The sequence below is a fragment of the Protopterus annectens genome, chromosome 4.part0, assembly GCF_019279795.1.
Source record: "Protopterus annectens isolate FY-2018-M chromosome 4.part0, PAN1.0, whole genome shotgun sequence".
Classification (NCBI taxonomy): domain Eukaryota; kingdom Metazoa; phylum Chordata; order Ceratodontiformes; family Protopteridae; genus Protopterus; species Protopterus annectens.
Window position 1 is genome coordinate 1,981,064,912 of NC_056733.1, and position 18,839 is coordinate 1,981,083,750.

Consider the following 18,839-nt stretch of genomic DNA (forward strand, 5'->3'; position numbering starts at 1 on the left):
GGAAGATAGGAGAGAGAGAGAGAGAGAGAGAGAGAGAGATATGATATTGAGACAATTAGAAGAAGCTCTTAGTGGTTGCATGAAGTTTTGGGGTTTAAAGTAGGAAAGTGGAACAATATGATGAAATGCAGTATGATTTCATGCAAAAGCTAAAAGAATTAGAGAAGTTAAAAAGAAAGGCTGAGGTGGTGAGATAGGGTGCTAGTTTGATGGACTGATATAAGGCTTTTATTATGGAAGATAAAATGTTAAAAGAGAAACGGATAGATAGAAGGGGTAAGATATGAGGGGGATGGGAATGGAATGACCAACAAGGAGATCAGAGAGGCATTTAGGATGTATTACAAAAGGATGCAAAAAAGGATGGAGAAAACTGTTGGAGTGCTTGGAGGATGAATACAGTATATTTCTGATGAGGGAAACAGAAGGAATACTCACAGGACAGTGGAGAAGAGGGGTAGTGATAGAGGCCAGAGTGGAAAGTGGAGACTTAGATGGACTACCCGCAGACTTTTACAAGGTGGTAGGTTTGTAGCTTGGGGTAATTTGAGAGGGGTTTTCTGTGATGTTCTGGAGAAGACATGCCACCTGGCTTCAGTGGAGGAAGCTGTAGTCCTGATTCTGTAGAAGAATAAAAGAGACAAGAAAGATGTTAAACTATAGCCTGTATTATTTTGCAAAATGGACATTTAGTTGTTTGCTAGGGTGATACCTGAAAGATTAGAGAGAGAGTGAGAGAGAGAGAGAATTGCCGAACATTATTACAAAGGACTAGGCAAGATTTGTTAAAGAAAAGTCATCTGCTTACCATTGGAAAACATTCATTTACTTTATCAAATTGGCAGAGAGAGAGAGAGACATAAGGGAAAGAAGAGATGGGGTGATTTCCACTGGCATTCAGTAAACGTCTGAGTGTGTGTCATGAAGATATTTTGAGGTAAATTGATACAGTAGCAAGGGAGGTAGCTAAATGAGGTTAGAGTGTTATGTAAGATGGCAATAAGAGTGGCCTGATGAAGATTCGTTGAAAGCGCTAGCCCTGTGTTCTAATTATTTTAATAAACGTGGTTTCTACTGGACGCTTGGATTTATCTTTACATGCTGGCTGCGTGTTTTTTCTACAAGCTATTGCCCAGTGGATGAGAAGCCTCCCTCAACCAACCCGCCGCGTGGCTCCTAGATTTAAGTGGTGACGCCGAAGAACCCAAACCTCAGTGCGAAGGCACAGGCTGTTTGCCAGCTATTACCAACAGTTAAAAAGTACTTCCCCAAGGAAACTATTGGGAAGCCTCCCTCAACCAACCCGCCGCGTGGCTCCTAGATTTAAGTGGTGACGCCGAAGAACCCAAACCTCAGTGCCAGGGATATAACAGCCAGCCAGCTTCCAAAGCTTCAGGGCACCCTCCACTTTCCCAAATTCTCAGGCAGCTCAAGCTGAGAAGGCCAAATAACAAGTATGGGTGCCAAGCCCTTCAGGGCTTTCCTGCCAACAGAGAGAGGGAGGCTGAACCCTGAAAGGACAATGCTAGGAACAACAAAAATAAACGTCCATACCCTGGTATAAAAAACACACCTGAAAACAAGGAGGATGGAGGGAGGGAGCAGCTACTGCAGAAGTGATAATTTGAACATCCACTGTTATGGTAAGATTGCTTATACAACTGTACTATGTTCATCATATTGATCAGGCAGGATATAACTCACATAACTAAGTCTACCGCAGCAGTGATCATTCAAAAATCTATGATTTTGGTAGGTTTATTTACACAAATGTACTGTCTCCTTCATGGGGCTGCCATGTATCCCTTGTGGCTTTCTCTGGCTTGTGGAGGTATTTGGAAGCAGGCTCCATTACTAACCTCTCTTTTCCACAACCCTCCCAGGCCAGGACCACTCTACCTTCTTGCCAGATGTCTCACCCTGTCAAAAGAGTTAAACCTCTTAAAAAATGAGCTATGCAAAAGGTTCCACTTGACAAAAAAAGCTCTTGATTTTTCTCCAGGTGCTTTTTATTTCAGGACATCAGGCCTTAAAATCAGTCTGAGTTGCCTGAATTAGTTTATTCAGAAAGACTTATTTTTGTATGGCTACAATGTAATCCTTCCTTTATTTTATATTACGCAGAACTAGATAACCTCTTTGGACCTCCAGGATGCTTATGATCACTTAAAATCACCAGAGTTCAGAAGGTAAATTTATATGCATGCTTATGGCTGCAGTGAGTTGAAGGTTGCAAGAGGTGATGATATTTCTGTACCAAGAAAACTGGTTTCTAGACACCCCATATTAGAATGGTGTAATCTTTATCAGGGTGCCTCTTATTAGTTTCTTCCATTTTTTGAGAGTCACAGTGAATGCTGCTAAGTGCCAAACTGAGTTCTCTCAGATGAAGGCTTTCAGTGGATAGATAATACATCCCGGACATTATCCTACAACTCCCATCTTCCATTTCATAGAATCCTTTCCTTGAAAAATGCTATGAATCAGGCCATAGATACATGTTCAGTCTCCATTTGGCCTTGGGATGCATTGAAGTGACTATTAATGTAGGGCCAAATGCCAGGTATTACATGAGACTACAGTACTGGACACAAAGATTGCTGTCAGCTGACAGATCTCATGTCTCAGATGGGAAGGATATCCAAAAGGTTTCATTTGTGTTGGTGGATGCATACCCAGGAAATGGTTATAGGTAGTCTCTATTTGTGTTGGTGGATGCATACCCCAAATAGGGTTATGGGCAGCTTCTTCTTAATCTCTTTCATTTAGAAAGCATCACCATGGATGCTTCTGCTGGGAAGTTGGCTCTGTCAAGGACAGCCAGACCAAAGACCATGGTCACAAAGGCTGTATTCAAAATGAAACGCTGTACAACAATGGCCAATGAAGTAAAGTTCTCTTGGAGAATAGGTAGTGTGGTTAAATGATATAAAACTTAAAAGTGCAATGTATATAGCAAAAAACTTGCATACATTTCCAGTACTTAAATTAAATGCACTTACAAAATATTCACGCTGTGAATGCAGTTACACCATAGCGAAATGATGGCTCCAAAGTATCCAGTCTTATGATGGCTTCAAAGTATCCAATCTTTTGAATACTGTTTTTACTTGTTACTGATAGCTGTACTTTAGCATTAGGAGGTACCCTTTCTTTATGGTCACAAAGGCTAGTCTGTATATTAACATTATAGAGATAATAATGCTAAAAATGATAAAAAATACTACACTGGTGGGTCCTGACAATATCCCTGGATGCATCTTAAATAGCATAAAGCAAGATTTAGTCACACCCCTAACAACAGTGTTCACTCTCAGCCTCTATACAGTTTTTGTGCTAAGCAAATGGAGAACAGCTACAGTCATTTCCATGCATAAGGGAGAACCTTCTACAGACCCTGGCAATTACAGACCCATAAGTCTGACCAGCCTCATATAGAAAGCCATGGAAAGACTTATCATGGAATTAATCAGTCACAACATAGTGAGCCTCCAAACACTGGATATATTTCAGTCTGGATTCATCAAGGACAGGTCATGCTTACTCAGCCTGGTGGATTTTTTTGAAAAGGTCACCAAAACAATGGATGAAGGCAAAATGGTACACAACACATACCATGACCTGGCCAAAGCTTTGACACAATTCACAACTCGGGCATAGGGGAAAAGCTAAATAAACTGAGAATAAACCCCTATGTCAGCTGCGTATTGCTAAATGACTCACAGATAAGATGCAGATGATTAAAATTAAGGGAAGTTACCTCCAAAAGGAGACAAATCACTAGTGGACAGGACATAGTCCATTCCTATAACATTATGACTTCTTCACAGATGGAGTAAAAAATTGGTCTTCCCTACTTTTTCACATGCTGCTGCCAGCCATGTTGTTGATGTGGATGGTAATTGCATCTCCAGACAGAAGATCCTGAAAGACATCCAAAGAGGGAACTACCTTCATCTCATAGGTTCATAGATAAGTACAAGGCTAGCTGATCTTGTGAGGTATTTTAATAGTAGTGAAATTTCCTTTTTGTGCTCAAATTAACCTATTCCATTTGGGTAGAGATTAGCCTTATGCATCGCATGATTGATAATTATATATTAAGCCTAATGGGAATAACTGGGATACCATAGATAATTTGAGGGAACCCATGAATGGGATACAGCATTCAGGAGCTGCCTCTGTCCAACAATAGTGCAGGGGGCAGTTCTGGGTAAATGTTCTGTTTCCCATCCATAGAGCCAAGTGGTGCTTGAATATGGACAGGGATAAACTTTGTTTTATTTGGATGGGGAGTTTGTTCCAGAGCAGTGGTATCCTCTGTGAGATATAATTGTCCCTCCAAACCATTCTGTTGATGTTACAGAAGAGGTTTAGATGCTTAGACCAAGTATTTATCATGCCATTTGACTTGTTGATGTGCAGTAAATCCATCCATAATGGATTAGAGGATGCCTTGTATGCCAGACACAGGTCACCTCTTAGCAGTCTGTAAGATACTAAGTATAGTGACAGGGCTTTGAGTCGGTCCATGTAGGACATGTTTAAATAGATCCTGTATCCTTTTAGCAAGATGTCTCTGTGGACTTTCCAGTTGTTGCATGTGTCTGGACATGGCAATGGGTGCATTATAGTCAATGACTGACCTAATGAGGGATGAATAAAGGGGGACAAATACATCCCTAGATCTAGATAGAATTCCTTTGTTTATAAGCTGTGTAATATAGAAGGTCTTTCTTACAGTTGGTAAAACGTTACGTCGCTGTCCATATAAGTTCCCAAGTCCCAAACAAATGGGTCAACTCTTAGGGGGTGCATTGTCAATGTGGTTGTTCCCTGGGGTAGATGACTTCCCAAAGGATACAGTATTGCATTTTTTGGCATTTAATTTCAGTCCTTGATTTTGGCACCAGTCATTTATTTGGGACAAACCTTCATGCAGGATGGCTAAGTCATTTGGAGATTCAATGGCTGCTCCTAGCTTGCAGTCATCTGCAAACTTAGCCAAAGCCCTTTGGTATTGGCTTTTACTTCAGAAAAGTAGATGCCAAACAGAAGAGATCCTAGTACAGATACAGTCTGTATGTTCAGGATATTATATGGCTTTGCCCAGCAAGTTTACATGATAATGATTGGTGGCAAGTTGGTTTATCAGGCAGATAGGAGCTGTACTCCATTTGATTTCTCCTGCCATAATGAAAATTTTATGGAAGGAAGAGACACAATGGGCAAAGAGTGAGGAAGAAGCAATAACATATTTATGCAGTTATGCTGCATGTTAGAAGTGAATCATGACTTGGGGAGACAGAGAACGGGCTAGCAAATGTGGGATGTAGTGGAAGCCAAGTAATGGCTATGGAAACTGAAAATAATGGCATGAGTAGAGGAGAGGAGGATTTAGTGAAGAGTCTGGAGTGGAGGGGGACAGACATGTAAATTAGGTGGACTGGCATAATATAAGGCATAAGAAGCTGGGAGGACGAATGGTTGAGAGCACTTGTGGAGAGGACCTAGAGATGAGAGTGGCAGATTAGAAAAAAAGAAATTCCTGAAGTGAAGTTACAGCAAAGACTTCAGATAAGGTATTTAAGGAAAAATTACCTTTGAGGGATACTAGATCCACAGTTTGCACAGAAGGATCCGGAAGAGGTAGTAAGAATGATAGATGACCAAGAGGAATGTAGGAGATAAAGGAGATTAAAGTAACAGGAATGGTAGAGATAAATGAAGAGGTGGTATATGTGAAAGAAGGAGGCAGCAGGACAGAAGGCTCACAGATGTTTGGGTCTGGTGATCCCTAATTTGTTTAGGTAACAGAAAAGAGTGTCACTTGAGTAGAGTGAGGTAAAGTGTTATCATAAGGAGTAGGAAAATCTACCTTGACAAATATCATGTACTTCTATTGGGTTTATGTTTTTCTTTTTCTCTGTTTTATGTAAGGTCTCTCTCTGCCAGCATGTGAACAATCATCCTGACATGCTTATCCTTTACTTGACAAGGAGATATGTGACAAGTTGGATGACAAGCAGCAGGACTGGTGAGGCATGAAAGAATAGAAGGTGAAGAAATAACGTGCAGTTTACTTAGTGTCTTATGAACTGGTGGGGTCAGAAGTCTGCAAGAGGTGAAGGATACTCTAAGATGAATTAGACAACAAATAATGCAGACACTGAACTGAGCAAGTATCTCTGGACAGGGTACTCTGGATTAGATTTTGTTTTATCTTTTGTCGTCAGACCAAACAAGGAAAGTTTATAAATATTTTTTTTTGTGACTGATGTGTATTATGTTTTCATAAATTTAGTTGTAAACAAGTATGAAAAACTGTTTGAAGTTTTTGTTATTTATTTTTGTTGCTAAGTACTGGGAAGTGGTGAGGGTTTTTTTAAGAGGACTTTTTTTGGGGGGTGAATTTTTGCAGGGTAAAAAATTAAGGTGGGAGACTTAATCCATGTTTCAGAGGAAGTAATAGATTTAAGTTTAATTGTATAACTTAGTTACAAGCTTGAGAAAGAATAAACATCAGTGAGAGACTGAATGTATACTGTTTTGTCATTTTACTATTCAGGGTATGTCTTTTATTTCTTTCATCTATTAAGGTGTTGCAGATAACATTAATAGAATGGTTTGTTTATTTTTAATTAATTTTTGGGAGGGAGTGGATAGCATGTAGGCCATAGTAAGAGCTAAAACGTAAGTGTAGGTAATTTTATGTGGATGTAGTAAAAGTTGACTAGTTAGAGGAAGGAGATCAAAGAGGTGGATCTTTTTTATAGGATAGCAGCTTGGAATAAAGGAATAGAAGAAGGATGGGACATAACAGGACTGAATGGAACAAGAGAAGCATTAGGCAGCATGAACAGGTATATCATGGATGGCTGGCTCTTTGCCCTATATGTTTGTATATGTGTGTGTGTGTGTGGGGGTACCGCTCAGACTATGACTTCATTTCAAGGGCATAATGGACCTAGCTCCAGGAGGCTGATGGGAAGATGCACAATGGTGGGGGGAAGAGAATTTAAGAACATGGCATTTAGGAGGGGTTATTAATCCATAAGATGGTCTAGAGCAAAAGGGGAAGAGACAACATATATGTAGTGTTTCTGCAGGAACTAAATTAAAGTGAAGGAGTTGTGGAAGTTGAAGAGGAATTGGAAAAAAGTTGTGCATGGAGAAGGGAAGAGGTAAAGTTAGACTGGTGAAGAATAGCAAGGTGTGGAAAGAAGTTGAGGTAAATTGTGATGAGAAGGGGAGATGGGTGGTAGGTAGGTGGTTAACAGAAAACACACAATGATTTTAAACATGTTATACGTGTCTAATAATGATGAATCAGAGATTACTAAGCAGGTTTCATATTGCAAAGCGTAACGTATAGGGAGACTAGGTAACAGTAGAGAGTGGTTTTAATGTATTATTGCACCCTGAAAAGGAAGGGCATGAGAAGATTGGAGAAATTAGATGTGTGGGAGTGGGCTTAGACCAGATGATAGTGATTGTATATTTTCTGGGTGTGAAAAGCAACACGCTAATGGAATAGACATAATATTAGTGTGTAGACAAACACTGATGCAGGGGGGAATTATAGCGGCTTGTTTAGAGTGAGGTATTTTAGATTATATCATAACTAAGTGGTGGTAAAAGGGGGAATGTTAGAGATAGAATCTAAGGCACTAGCATGATGAAGCTGGCATATGTTAGAGAATGGGGAACATTGGATGAAAAGAGTGTGATGGTATAAGAGCAACCCAGGGAAAGTTTTATGGAGATGAAAGGGAAGATAGGAGAGAGAGAGAGAGAGAGAGAGAGAGAGAGAGAGATATGATATTGAGACAATTAGAAGAAGCTCTTAGTGGTTGCATGAAGTTTTGGGGTTTAAAGTAGGGAAAGTGGAACAATATGATGAAATGCAGTATGATTTCATGCAAAAGCTAAAAGAATTAGAGAAGTTAAAAAGAAAGGCTGAGGTGGTGAGATAGGGTGCTAGTTTGATGGACTGATATAAGGCTTTTATTATGGAAGATAAAATGTTAAAAGAGAAACGGATAGATAGAAGGGGTAAGATATGAGGGGGATGGGAATGGAATGACCAACAAGGAGATCAGAGAGGCATTTAGGATGTATTACAAAAGGATGCAAAAAAGGATGGAGAAAACTGTTGGAGTGCTTGGAGGATGAATACAGTATATTTCTGATGAGGGAAACAGAAGGAATACTCACAGGACAGTGGAGAAGAGGGGTAGTGATAGAGGCCAGAGTGGAAAATGGAGACTTAGATGGACTACCCGCAGACTTTTACAAGGTGGTAGGTTTGTAGCTTGGGGTAATTTGAGAGGGGTTTTCTGTGATGTTCTGGAGAAGACATGCCACCTGGCTTCAGTGGAGGAAGCTGTAGTCCTGATTCTGTAGAAGAATAAAAGAGACAAGAAAGATGTTAAACTATAGCCTGTATTATTTTGCAAAATGGACATTTAGTTGTTTGCTAGGGTGATACCTGAAAGATTAGAGAGAGAGAGAGAGAGAATTGCCGAACATTATTACAAAGGACTAGGCAAGATTTGTTAAAGAAAAGTCATCTGCTTACCATTGGAAAACATTCATTTACTTTATCAAATTGGCAGAGAGAGAGAGAGACATAAGGGAAAGAAGAGATGGGGTGATTTCCACTGGCATTCAGTAAACGTCTGAGTGTGTGTCATGAAGATATTTTGAGGTAAATTGATACAGTAGCAAGGGAGGTAGCTAAATGAGGTTAGAGTGTTATGTAAGATGGCAATAATGAGATTAGTAATTATTGGGTAGTTTTAGAGGACATAAAGATGGAGGGGCTTACTAGGCAGGAGTATCCATTTTCTTTTGGAGTTATTTATAATGGCTGTTGAATGTTTAATGCAGAAAGTTTGGAATATGTTAATAAAAGGGGGAGTGGTGTACTTCTTTCTGCTGATGATTGTAAGCTGCTTCTTGAAGATGTAAGTCAGCAACTGACTGCAGATTTTAGGAAGGAATCTGGGTTGTGCTTTCATCCACAGAAGTCAGTGGTTATGATGATAATGAAGGGTTGGAGGGAGATCTTGGTTTGACCTGGATGCAGAATGGAAAAAAAAGCATTTGGGTCTAAAGGTGTTTAGGATAAAGAGCAGAAGAACTGGCAAGATGTAAGAGATAAATTAGCAAGCTTATTTGATAAATGGGTAGGCAAGATAGATACAATGGACAGTTGGATTGATACGATGTACAGTTTGTTACTTTTGCATATTCTACATATGGGTAGACATATTCAAAATAGAACCATAGAACATGTTCTGCAGGATATTCAAAAACTTGTGAGAGATTTATTTGGGGGGTGAAATATATGGTATAGATGGGGAGGTATGCGTGAGGATGTAGGGCCCCAGATTTTAAGTGGTATGCTGTGATTAACATAACTAAAAAGGGACAGGGCTTGCAATAGAGTGGGTCTAAAGAGTGAAAGATAGGAAAGGGGGACATGAGAAAGTATTTGTAAGGATAGGTAAGGACACAGATAAGATGGTGTTGCATTATGTGGGGAATCATAGGAAGTTGGATGAGGAAGGAACTATGAGATCCTATGATTCTGGGACATGATTCTAGATAAAACAGAGATGACTTTGTGTAGATGGTATTGATTAGGGATTAGTATGGTGTGGGCTCTAAGGAAAGAGGGTTGTGAGGGGAAATGGGAAATATTTAAACAGGTGTGGAAGATATATGGTGTTAAGAAAGGATACTTGGTTTACATGGGAGGGGGCTAGAATACAGTCAGCAGGAGAAAAGAAAGAGGGGAGGTTTAGAACTTGAATAATAAAAGAAAGAAGGAGTTGAAATGGGGGAAATAAAGAGAAGGTGGATTGGAGAACTATAAAGACATTTAGGGACTAAAGAGGAGAAGGCTGTGTTTTATACATTAAGGAATCAATGATTAAGGAAGATTGAAAGTGGAATGGTAACAGGGTGTGGGAAGGGTCGGAAAACGTGCTACGGCAGCTTGGTCCTGGAAGAGATGCATATGGTTAACTGTTTGCACTAGAAATGCAAAATGCCTGTAAGAATGCTAACAGAAGGTTGGAAACTTCATTGGTATATTAGATACATGGTATGAAACATGCAGATTTTCTGCACATATGGTGGTTTGTGTGTGGAGGTCAAAGTATTGCGGGGCCACACATGAGAGGAATTGGGGAAATGTTTAGGAGGCCCATCCTAAATATGTGGGAGTTTTGTATTTGCAGAATAGGAGATGGATAGAAGTGGGAGGAGGCAGTGGCAATGCATGGGAAATTGAAAGAGATGACTGCAAGAACATGGAAGGGGACAGGATTTAAGGCATATACAGTTGAGACAGCATGGAGCTGGATGAGGAACTTATGGGAAGGATATTGTGACGGAAATAAAGATGAGTTTGAAAGGATTAAAGAGAAAATGAGAAATAGTGCAAATGGAGAAGTGATGTGAAAGCTATAGATGGTACAAGGAGCAGCTGAAAATGTTATAGTAGGGAGTGTTTTTAAGTAAGATAGGTGAGGATTAATACCTGAGCTTATAAGGGTGCTGACTTAAGACTGTGGACCTATGGCAGCAAGCATGTGGAAAGAAGTGAAGCAGATGACAGTGGGAAGTATGCCATCTCAAAGTATGATATAATGGGGAATTTCTTATATAATTAACAAGGGGTACTGTTTTATTATATAAGAATGGTTGACTATTTAGTATGGGTATAATACAATTATATTAGTGTATGTGTATTATATAAATACTATGTTGGTAAAGGTATGTGAAGATTATAATCCTGAAATTGTAACAAGTGTTTTGGAGTACACTAATACAACTTTAGGTAGAAAAACATTCAAATGCATGTTTTGAATAACTACTTTGATTAATGCTGTTCTCAGTATAGTTTATTCAATTTACTGAAAGACAAATAAATCATGAGGCCTTCGAGGTAAGAAGTCTTGGCAACACTGACTTTTGTACTTTAAATACACTGCCAATATTGAGTGGTAGCTACACTTCTAATATACCATGAAAAAATGCTTATGTAGGGGGTTCTTACCAATAAAGTTTAATTACTAGGTGATCTCTGTTCTTTTGCATGCTTGAAATGACAAACAGTAGCTTATGAATAGGTAATGAGACTTTTGATATAACAGAAGTATCACTGGCTGTTTTTTTAAAAAAAGGCTTGGTGAATACAAAGAGAAAAGCATTCTTAAAACTCACTAAAGAAGAAAAGCATCCTGAAACAGAATATTCTAATATATTCAGACTGAGAAAGCTATGATACAACAGTCATAGACTGAATGTTTCTTGAATGAGAAAAATATGTAAAGAATGCAGTCATTAACATAATTTTGTTATGAGTTTTTCAGTTTGTAAATATACAAGTACTGTGTAAGAAACTAAATATTACATAGATTATTTTGGACATTTATTTGATGGCAATCAGTCATGGCTACTTATACTTTATCTAGTTCCACAGTGAAGAGGAACTGCATTAAATAGATGCATATAAGATCATGTCATAAGCTACCATTCTGAACTGTGACTAATGAAGGAGGAAAACTGGACTTGGAAATAATAAGGGGAATTTATTTCTCTAGTATCTCTTGCTAAGAGCCCTACAGTCTGTTATTTATCTAACCAAACTGATGCAGCATCATTTTCCAATCCCCCCACCATATTCAGCACTTCTGCTTTGAGGTAGTGAAGAGAAAGCACCAAGATTGATCAGATTCAGTGTTTCCTAAACTTAATCGATTCTCGGCTCCCTTGTTGAATCCAGGTTTTCCCAAGGTGCCCCCATCCATCAAATTCTAACTAGTCTATATATGTTTATACACAGTAATGACAGACAGCACAATCAATGTAGCTAGATCATCTATGGTAACCTTTTATTAGAAATGAGACACTGTACAATGGCAAAAGGTCACACCCTAACTTAATAATTCTGTGCAGAAGCATCATTCCACAGACAGACTGAAGATTTAGCTTCAACTCATTCCTGAGGACCCCCAAAAGTGACATTATTATGCAATAACATATACCATGGTCATCCCTTTTTGCTCAATTTTGCACTCCACAGAAAAAAGAATAATGCATGGCCTATCAGTGTTAGCCATTTAGTTAACAATTCTGAGATACTGTTAGATGACAAAGGAGACTTCAAGAATGAAGTTCAAAAGATCACAGACTACCTGGCTGCATCAGCGTATCCAAAACGGACACCATCAGGCCAAACACTGTTTATTAAATGGTCAGATGAAGCTGCAAACCATAGAAAGGCAAATGAAACAATATCTGAAATGCATTTCCTCTGCATATTGCAGGCATGTGTCACTTCTTATTTTGGTCACTATGCCCATTCATCATTTAATCACATGTATGTGCATGTATTTTTCCAATATTGCAGCAGCTGTGCAAGAAAACACAGCATAACAACCTTCCTAATATAGCTAGTGTAATGTAACACGGTTATACACACCAGATTTGGGACGTAGCAATGACAACGGCACACTAAATATCTACTTATTCCCTCTACCACTGTAGGTATTCTGTGCACATTTTACTTATGTATTTTGCCTGTAAAGATCAGGATGGGCTCAGCAGACAGAACACACCTTTGAGGCCTGGAAGAACAGAAGGCTTGTGATTTCTAGTTGCTTGGATTCATGTTCCAGTGCTGACAATGTTGTGCAGCAGCATAAGGAGGGGTGTTGCAGTCCTGAAGTGCTACCCTTCAGAAGAAACATTACACCAAGTTCCCCACCGATGAGTTACCTGCAGCTCAAGTAGATGTAGAAGATCCTATGGCACTTAAAAAGTAGGGGTTCTTTATTAACATAATACATTTCAATTTAAAACAGAAAAAAAGTACATTAATTTCCTTGGTGTCCTGGCCAAACTACCTCCAGTCAGAAGACCATCTCATGTCTTGCCTGAAAGTAACATCAACAAGACTAAATAAATATGACTATTCTAACACAAGCATAGCACCGATTAACTATGTTCTTTTATGTGCCACATGAAGTTAAAGCCATTTTCTCTCAGATGCAATGATAAAGGTCAGAAGGCTGCCCTTCACATATGGTTGAGCTTAGATTATAAAAATGGAAATAAAAGAAATAAGACCACAGAATCAGTACTAAAAATATAGCACTGTAAATACAATGTTCACTAGCTTCGAAGCTACACACCAAATTCCCATGGCAGCATTCATCCATATTATCTAGAAAAAGATGTTCTGCTTCTGTAGCTCACAGTTTGTCTTTAATAATAAAACTAAATTTTACCCCGTCTCAGCTTGGGCTAATATCCAAGAACTTTTCAAATGGGCTGCTGACAACTGTGAAGGCATTAAACATTCTTTCTGGACATCACTATGAGGCTATATGAGGTGAGGCTTTTGCAAACTTTATTTCTGATCCACTGCCTTCTGATTTTCCAGTACTGTTAAGTACTACATTATAAAATAGCTAATTGACTTCTAGCTCCAGCATCATTGCTCTGTTATTTCTAGGGAATACTGAAACTTTTGTTTAACATTAACAACATGGGATAAGAAGGTTCAGAATGATGCAGTCTGACTGAAAGCAACAAAGGGATTTTCCATACAGAAACTTTGAAAGGGCTATTACTGTTGACTGCATCCTCTTAACGAGAAAACAAAAGAGTAAATATGAAAATAAGTTAGCTCAGACTTAAACTGCTGCACAGTAAATAACAATGTTACATAGTAAATTCACGTTACATCAAGAAGTAACAGAAAACAGACTGCTCGTGGCAGCTCCTTCAGAACTGCATGCAATTCATTTACTGGGTGAAAGAACATACTTCAGTCATCACTTTAAAAACACGGTTACTTTTCCTCAGATTTTCATGAGGAAGAAACACAATTTTAAAATATTTACAGCATGTCTGCTTGAACTTACAACCTTGTACTACACAAGTGACCTTATAAATGCCTAGTAAACTACTAAAGCTTACTGCTCCATTCTTCATTAATTAATTACTTCTGGCTTTCAACTAAATTAGCATATCCTGAAATTATTTCTACACAGTTCTGAAGTTTTACAATACTCAACTGCTATATTATCTCTCAATTATATTTAGCAGCTCACCGCCATGTAGACATCACTAATTCACTCAAAAGTTTAATTTCTACACTGTGTTAAGCATCACCTGAAAGACATAAAATTACAAACCTATAGACTCTTTCTTTGACGGAATGATTTACCATTTCTACTTGCTGAAAAGGATTCAGCCTTTCATTTCTAAACATCTGTACAGTAATAGTCTCCAGCTATAAATAATAATCGAACAAATAGTCTTTTACACTGTATTATTTACTAATTACTGCTCAAGTTAATTACACTTTAATACTATACTCACTGTAGAACTGTAGATGCCAGCACTAAACCACCAGATTTTAGTTTTGTGGTTTTCACACCAACATACTTGTAAGAAAAGTAAAAAATATCCATAGCGGCCGCAAAATAAATCGCGCACTAATAAGCTTAGTAACTAAGTTTATTAGTTCATGGTTTATTTTGCGGCTAAGCTTATTAGTTCGCTGCGCCCCTGTGAGGAAGCCGCAGCTCCCCAGGGCACCGTGGCGCACACTTTGGGAACCCGTGATTGATCTAATTTCCTGCTACAGATCCACAGCATATGACATTTCAAACTTCTGTTAATGAACACTGTTTTTGAAGTACTGTACTTGAGAACCAACTGTTTTAAACAGTATACAATTTTTGCATAATATAACAACATTAGGTAGAAGTAAATAAATAAATAAACTGGCAAGCATACATACAAGCTCCGGCGAGAAGACTGCTTACAAGCAGCCCAAGGTTTCCAGTGCCAGAAGATTTTTTCTGCTGCTGGGATCCCATAGACAGTACAGATCAATTCTTGTCGAATACCTCGAGGGTAAATGTTGGTGGGATAAGCAACTCTTTTTTCCTGGATCTGTGGAGGCACTGGAATAAGTGAGAATATCGTAAGTTAACACCTCTTTCATCTTAGATTTTGCAACATTTAAAACAAAGCAGATAATGTTGATGCTTGTCTGAAACAGCTTGACATTTGATATCATCTCTCTAGCTGAAACCTAACTAAAGGATGATGCTATCAAATGTTACCCTTCTTGACTTTTTACTTCCACACTCACTTCATAGTTGCTACTCTATCCAAGTTCTAGCTGACCCCTCTCTAATCACTCATATCTCCTTCTGGTGCTGTAAACACTCAAGTTCTCCAAAATATTGCTCAGTCTCATCAGTTTCCTCTTAGGATGGATATCTATTATTTGCCATTCCAAATCTAAACTGAATACCTCTATACACTCTTATTTTAGATTTAATTTTCTCAGTTCTACCCCTATTCAGGATTTCCTTTTCCCTCTCAGATCTCACTGGGTCCATGAAGCACATTGCTCTTGGCTTACACCAGAAAAGAAAATCCATGCTAGACACATGATTTGGAGGCTATAGAAATCTCCTTTTAGTGCTGGTTATCATTTCCTTTATCTTGACCTTTAAAGCAGACTTAAAAAAACATTTCAATAAAGCAGCTAAATCTACTTATTTCCGAAATCTGCAACCACCACTTCTTGCTAACCAAGATTAGAAAGCAACTTCACCATTCTTTCTCAAGTTAAAATCTATGATTCAAATAAACCTTTATAACCAACAGAATCTGCTACATTTCTCAAATATTTTTTTTTAGCACTGCCACCCACCAACATGATCCTTCATTCCCCTCCATCTTCTTTATCTCTAGAGAGAAGTCCAGCTAATTCTGAACTGTCTCACCTTTTTTTTTTTAAATTTTTCCAAATGTTCATGGTTTCTAATACTATGACAGGAATGGACCCCATTCCTGAGTCAGGGTACAATTAAAGTTAAGAAATTCGTATTGTTTCGATCCTTGACGTTTGTGAAGATTGCAATCCTTGTCACCTGACATTTATCCAGAATTGTCTTCTTTTGCAGGTCATATGGAGAGATGGAGTTGCATGTACTGGTAAGAGTGCTTAAAAGTCTTCTACTCTTTTTTTTTTTTTTTTATTTTATTATCCCTGCCTCTATTGAAATTATCTCTATTTGCTGTAGCTGTTTGTTGTATGCTCTGGTATTTTATGACTTCATGCCTCTTCTTATATATAATGTAATAATTTCTAGGTGTAGGTATTTCAATATTAATATTATTTTGCCATTTTTGACTACTGTATTTGGTATTCAAACTTTTACTTTCTTAACTGTTGGTATTGAATGACGCCCATGTGAGCAGAACTTCTTCAGTAATTTCTTGTGGTTCATGTTTATGACGCTTAGCAGTTACTTATTTGTTGCAGTGTTTGCAAAATTCCCAGTGCAACAGTCTTGCCACATTGTTGTGCCTTTCAGTGTGGAAACCCTAAGCAATGAGTATATTGCAACCAGCAATAAGATCTGTCTTACAAAGTATACATTTTTCTCTGTCTTGAACTTCTTCTATAAACTTTGTAAAACAAATGTATAAGTACTCAGCTGTCTTGAGCTACCTTTATTAGCCTGTCTTCTTTCACTTTAAATCCACCTCTGATTAGTCATTCAAGGATTAAGTCTTGATCAACATGTGGTTGTTCCAGGCATTTTCTATATCTGCAACTATGATTGTGCGCTTATCTCCATTTTGATTTAGTCAGAGTTCTTGAAATTCAGTTTAACAGAAAATATTAATCAAATTGCCTGTCTGAACTTCCTGTCATTTCAGATCAGACATTAAACCAAAGTCCCATCATTCTCAGTTGTTGGGATGTCACTCAGAAGGGTGTAAAGGATCCCATGGCACTTTTTTAAAAGAGTAGGGGAAAGTTATTTGGTATTCAGGCTAAATTGTCCCTAGTCAGTATAATAACTCCATCAGATCTCTCCTGAAAAGATGTCACAGACTAGTGGGACTAACCTAGTCAACAAAGGAGAGAGAAAGAATAAATATATATCATGATTTTCACACTGGTTACACTACCTCCACTGCTGTTCTTCCAGCATACTGAATTATTGGGGAGCATCTCATTGAAACTAAGTATCTCAGTAAGATTTACCAATAACCTGCAACACCAGAATCTACCTGTTATATGTTAGAGAAATGGATGAAATCTACCCAAAACAGAAGCTTAAGAAGTGAGTCTTTATAGTCAAGTTGAGGGTGCATAACTAGGGGGTTATAATCACAGAAACCTGGTTATAATTTTTAGTAGTACATGGAATGTTAGCTATTACAATGCAGTACAGATTAAAGTGCAAAAAAGTGTAGGATCATCAAGTATTTATAATATGTAAAGCTTCCAAATAGAAAGTGGCCAGATAAAGGACAGCTTTAAAAGATGTTAGATACTTCACTTTTTCACACATTTTTGTAGAAACAAAGTATACAACATTTAAAGCTGCTACAGCTTTCATATGATATTCTGTGGTGGATGCCATATGTGTTTTGTTGTGAGAGTAGAGTATGATATCTGAAATGCACATAAAATCTGCTGTCCATTTTTTCTGACATCACAGAAGTGCATAACAAGCGTATCTTTTTGCAAGTTTTGGAGATAATCAATGTTTTCCATGTACTACACTTCAGTAATTAAATACCTTTTTAAAAAAATCACTTGGAGGATATGCCTTCCCCTTTAAAGTGATTTACCAATGTTCATATCTATGTCATAGCATCTGGTGAGTTAAGTGCAATGATGCATTTTCCTTTTTGTCACTTTATATGTTTTTGAGCACTATTTTAATAAAAAAGCTTGATAATGGGCAAGTCTTCCTGCATGCATGATGCTGTGTCCATTAAAGTTGATGCTGTGTCCATTAAAGTTGATGCTGTGTCCATTAAAGTTTCCCTACTTTACCCGCATTAATGCCACTGAAATTAAAGTTTGATGTTTTCACTCAAATGGCATCACTGTAGGGCAAATGTAAGTTTTAATGTTTTTTTAAGCAAACAAAACCCCAAAATATTCGCTGATGGTGAGAAACTTTTGTTTAGCAGTTTATGCACCACACCCTGTGGCGCATAGGTAAGTCTTTCTCATCGGCAAATCACTTTAAATTCCAATAAAAGTGCATTTTGTGTTTGTGGAAAACAAATACATTTCAAGAATTTTTACTCTCATTGTTTGTGGCTATATCATAATACAAATAATTATGAACACTATCTCAAATTTTACAAAGCTACTAGGCAACACCAGAAAAAGATTTAAGTCCTCCTTGAGCACCATATAAGACACTCTTGTATCTTTGATGGCACCCATTTTTGGGTCAAAAAGTCACTTATTAAGGCTCCAGCCCCATGGCACAGAAGGATAAAGCTCTTACTACACCCAAGACAAAGTGAGTTCAACTAGCAGCATGGGTGCTGGAGGGACTGGGGGAGGATAGGAGTGAGAGGCTGATTCCGGCTCACCCATCCTGTGGTATGTAGGCTGCCTATGTCTGCTGCAGTAACAGCATTAACAGCATTAACAGCTGGGTGAGCTTTAAGCTGCAAGCTGTATACTATTTGTTTGGAAGGTTGTGCATGAGTGGAGGCATATTTGTACCTCTCGTACGCAGCAGTTGTGGAGCTCACAAGGCAGCTGCTGGGTGAGAGGGTATTAAGAAACACCCCCTGGCAACAGTATGACACTGCACCAATATCTTTGATCTCCTGACAAGCCCTGGATTTCAGTCAGGTTGAGCCCACGGGGAGGGTAAAGCAGATTTGCTGAACTTAGTGAATGACGAGAGGAGGCAGTGGCAGGTAATGATCAGCTAGCTGCAGGAGCAGTTATTATAATGCACAAT

General features: G+C 38.3%; 1 protein-coding gene across 3 annotated transcripts in view; it reads right to left on the reverse strand.

The window, feature by feature from the left end:
* Positions 1 to 18,839, reverse strand: part of FLT4 (fms related receptor tyrosine kinase 4) — a 1,292,248-nt gene that overhangs the window by 534,040 nt on the left and 739,369 nt on the right. For all 3 annotated transcript variants that reach the window (XM_044069598.1, XM_044069597.1, XM_044069599.1), the window contains exon 10: positions 14,831 to 14,996. In XM_044069598.1, the coding sequence (XP_043925533.1) occupies positions 14,831 to 14,996 (166 nt within the window). The remainder of the gene's footprint in view (positions 1 to 14,830; positions 14,997 to 18,839) is intronic.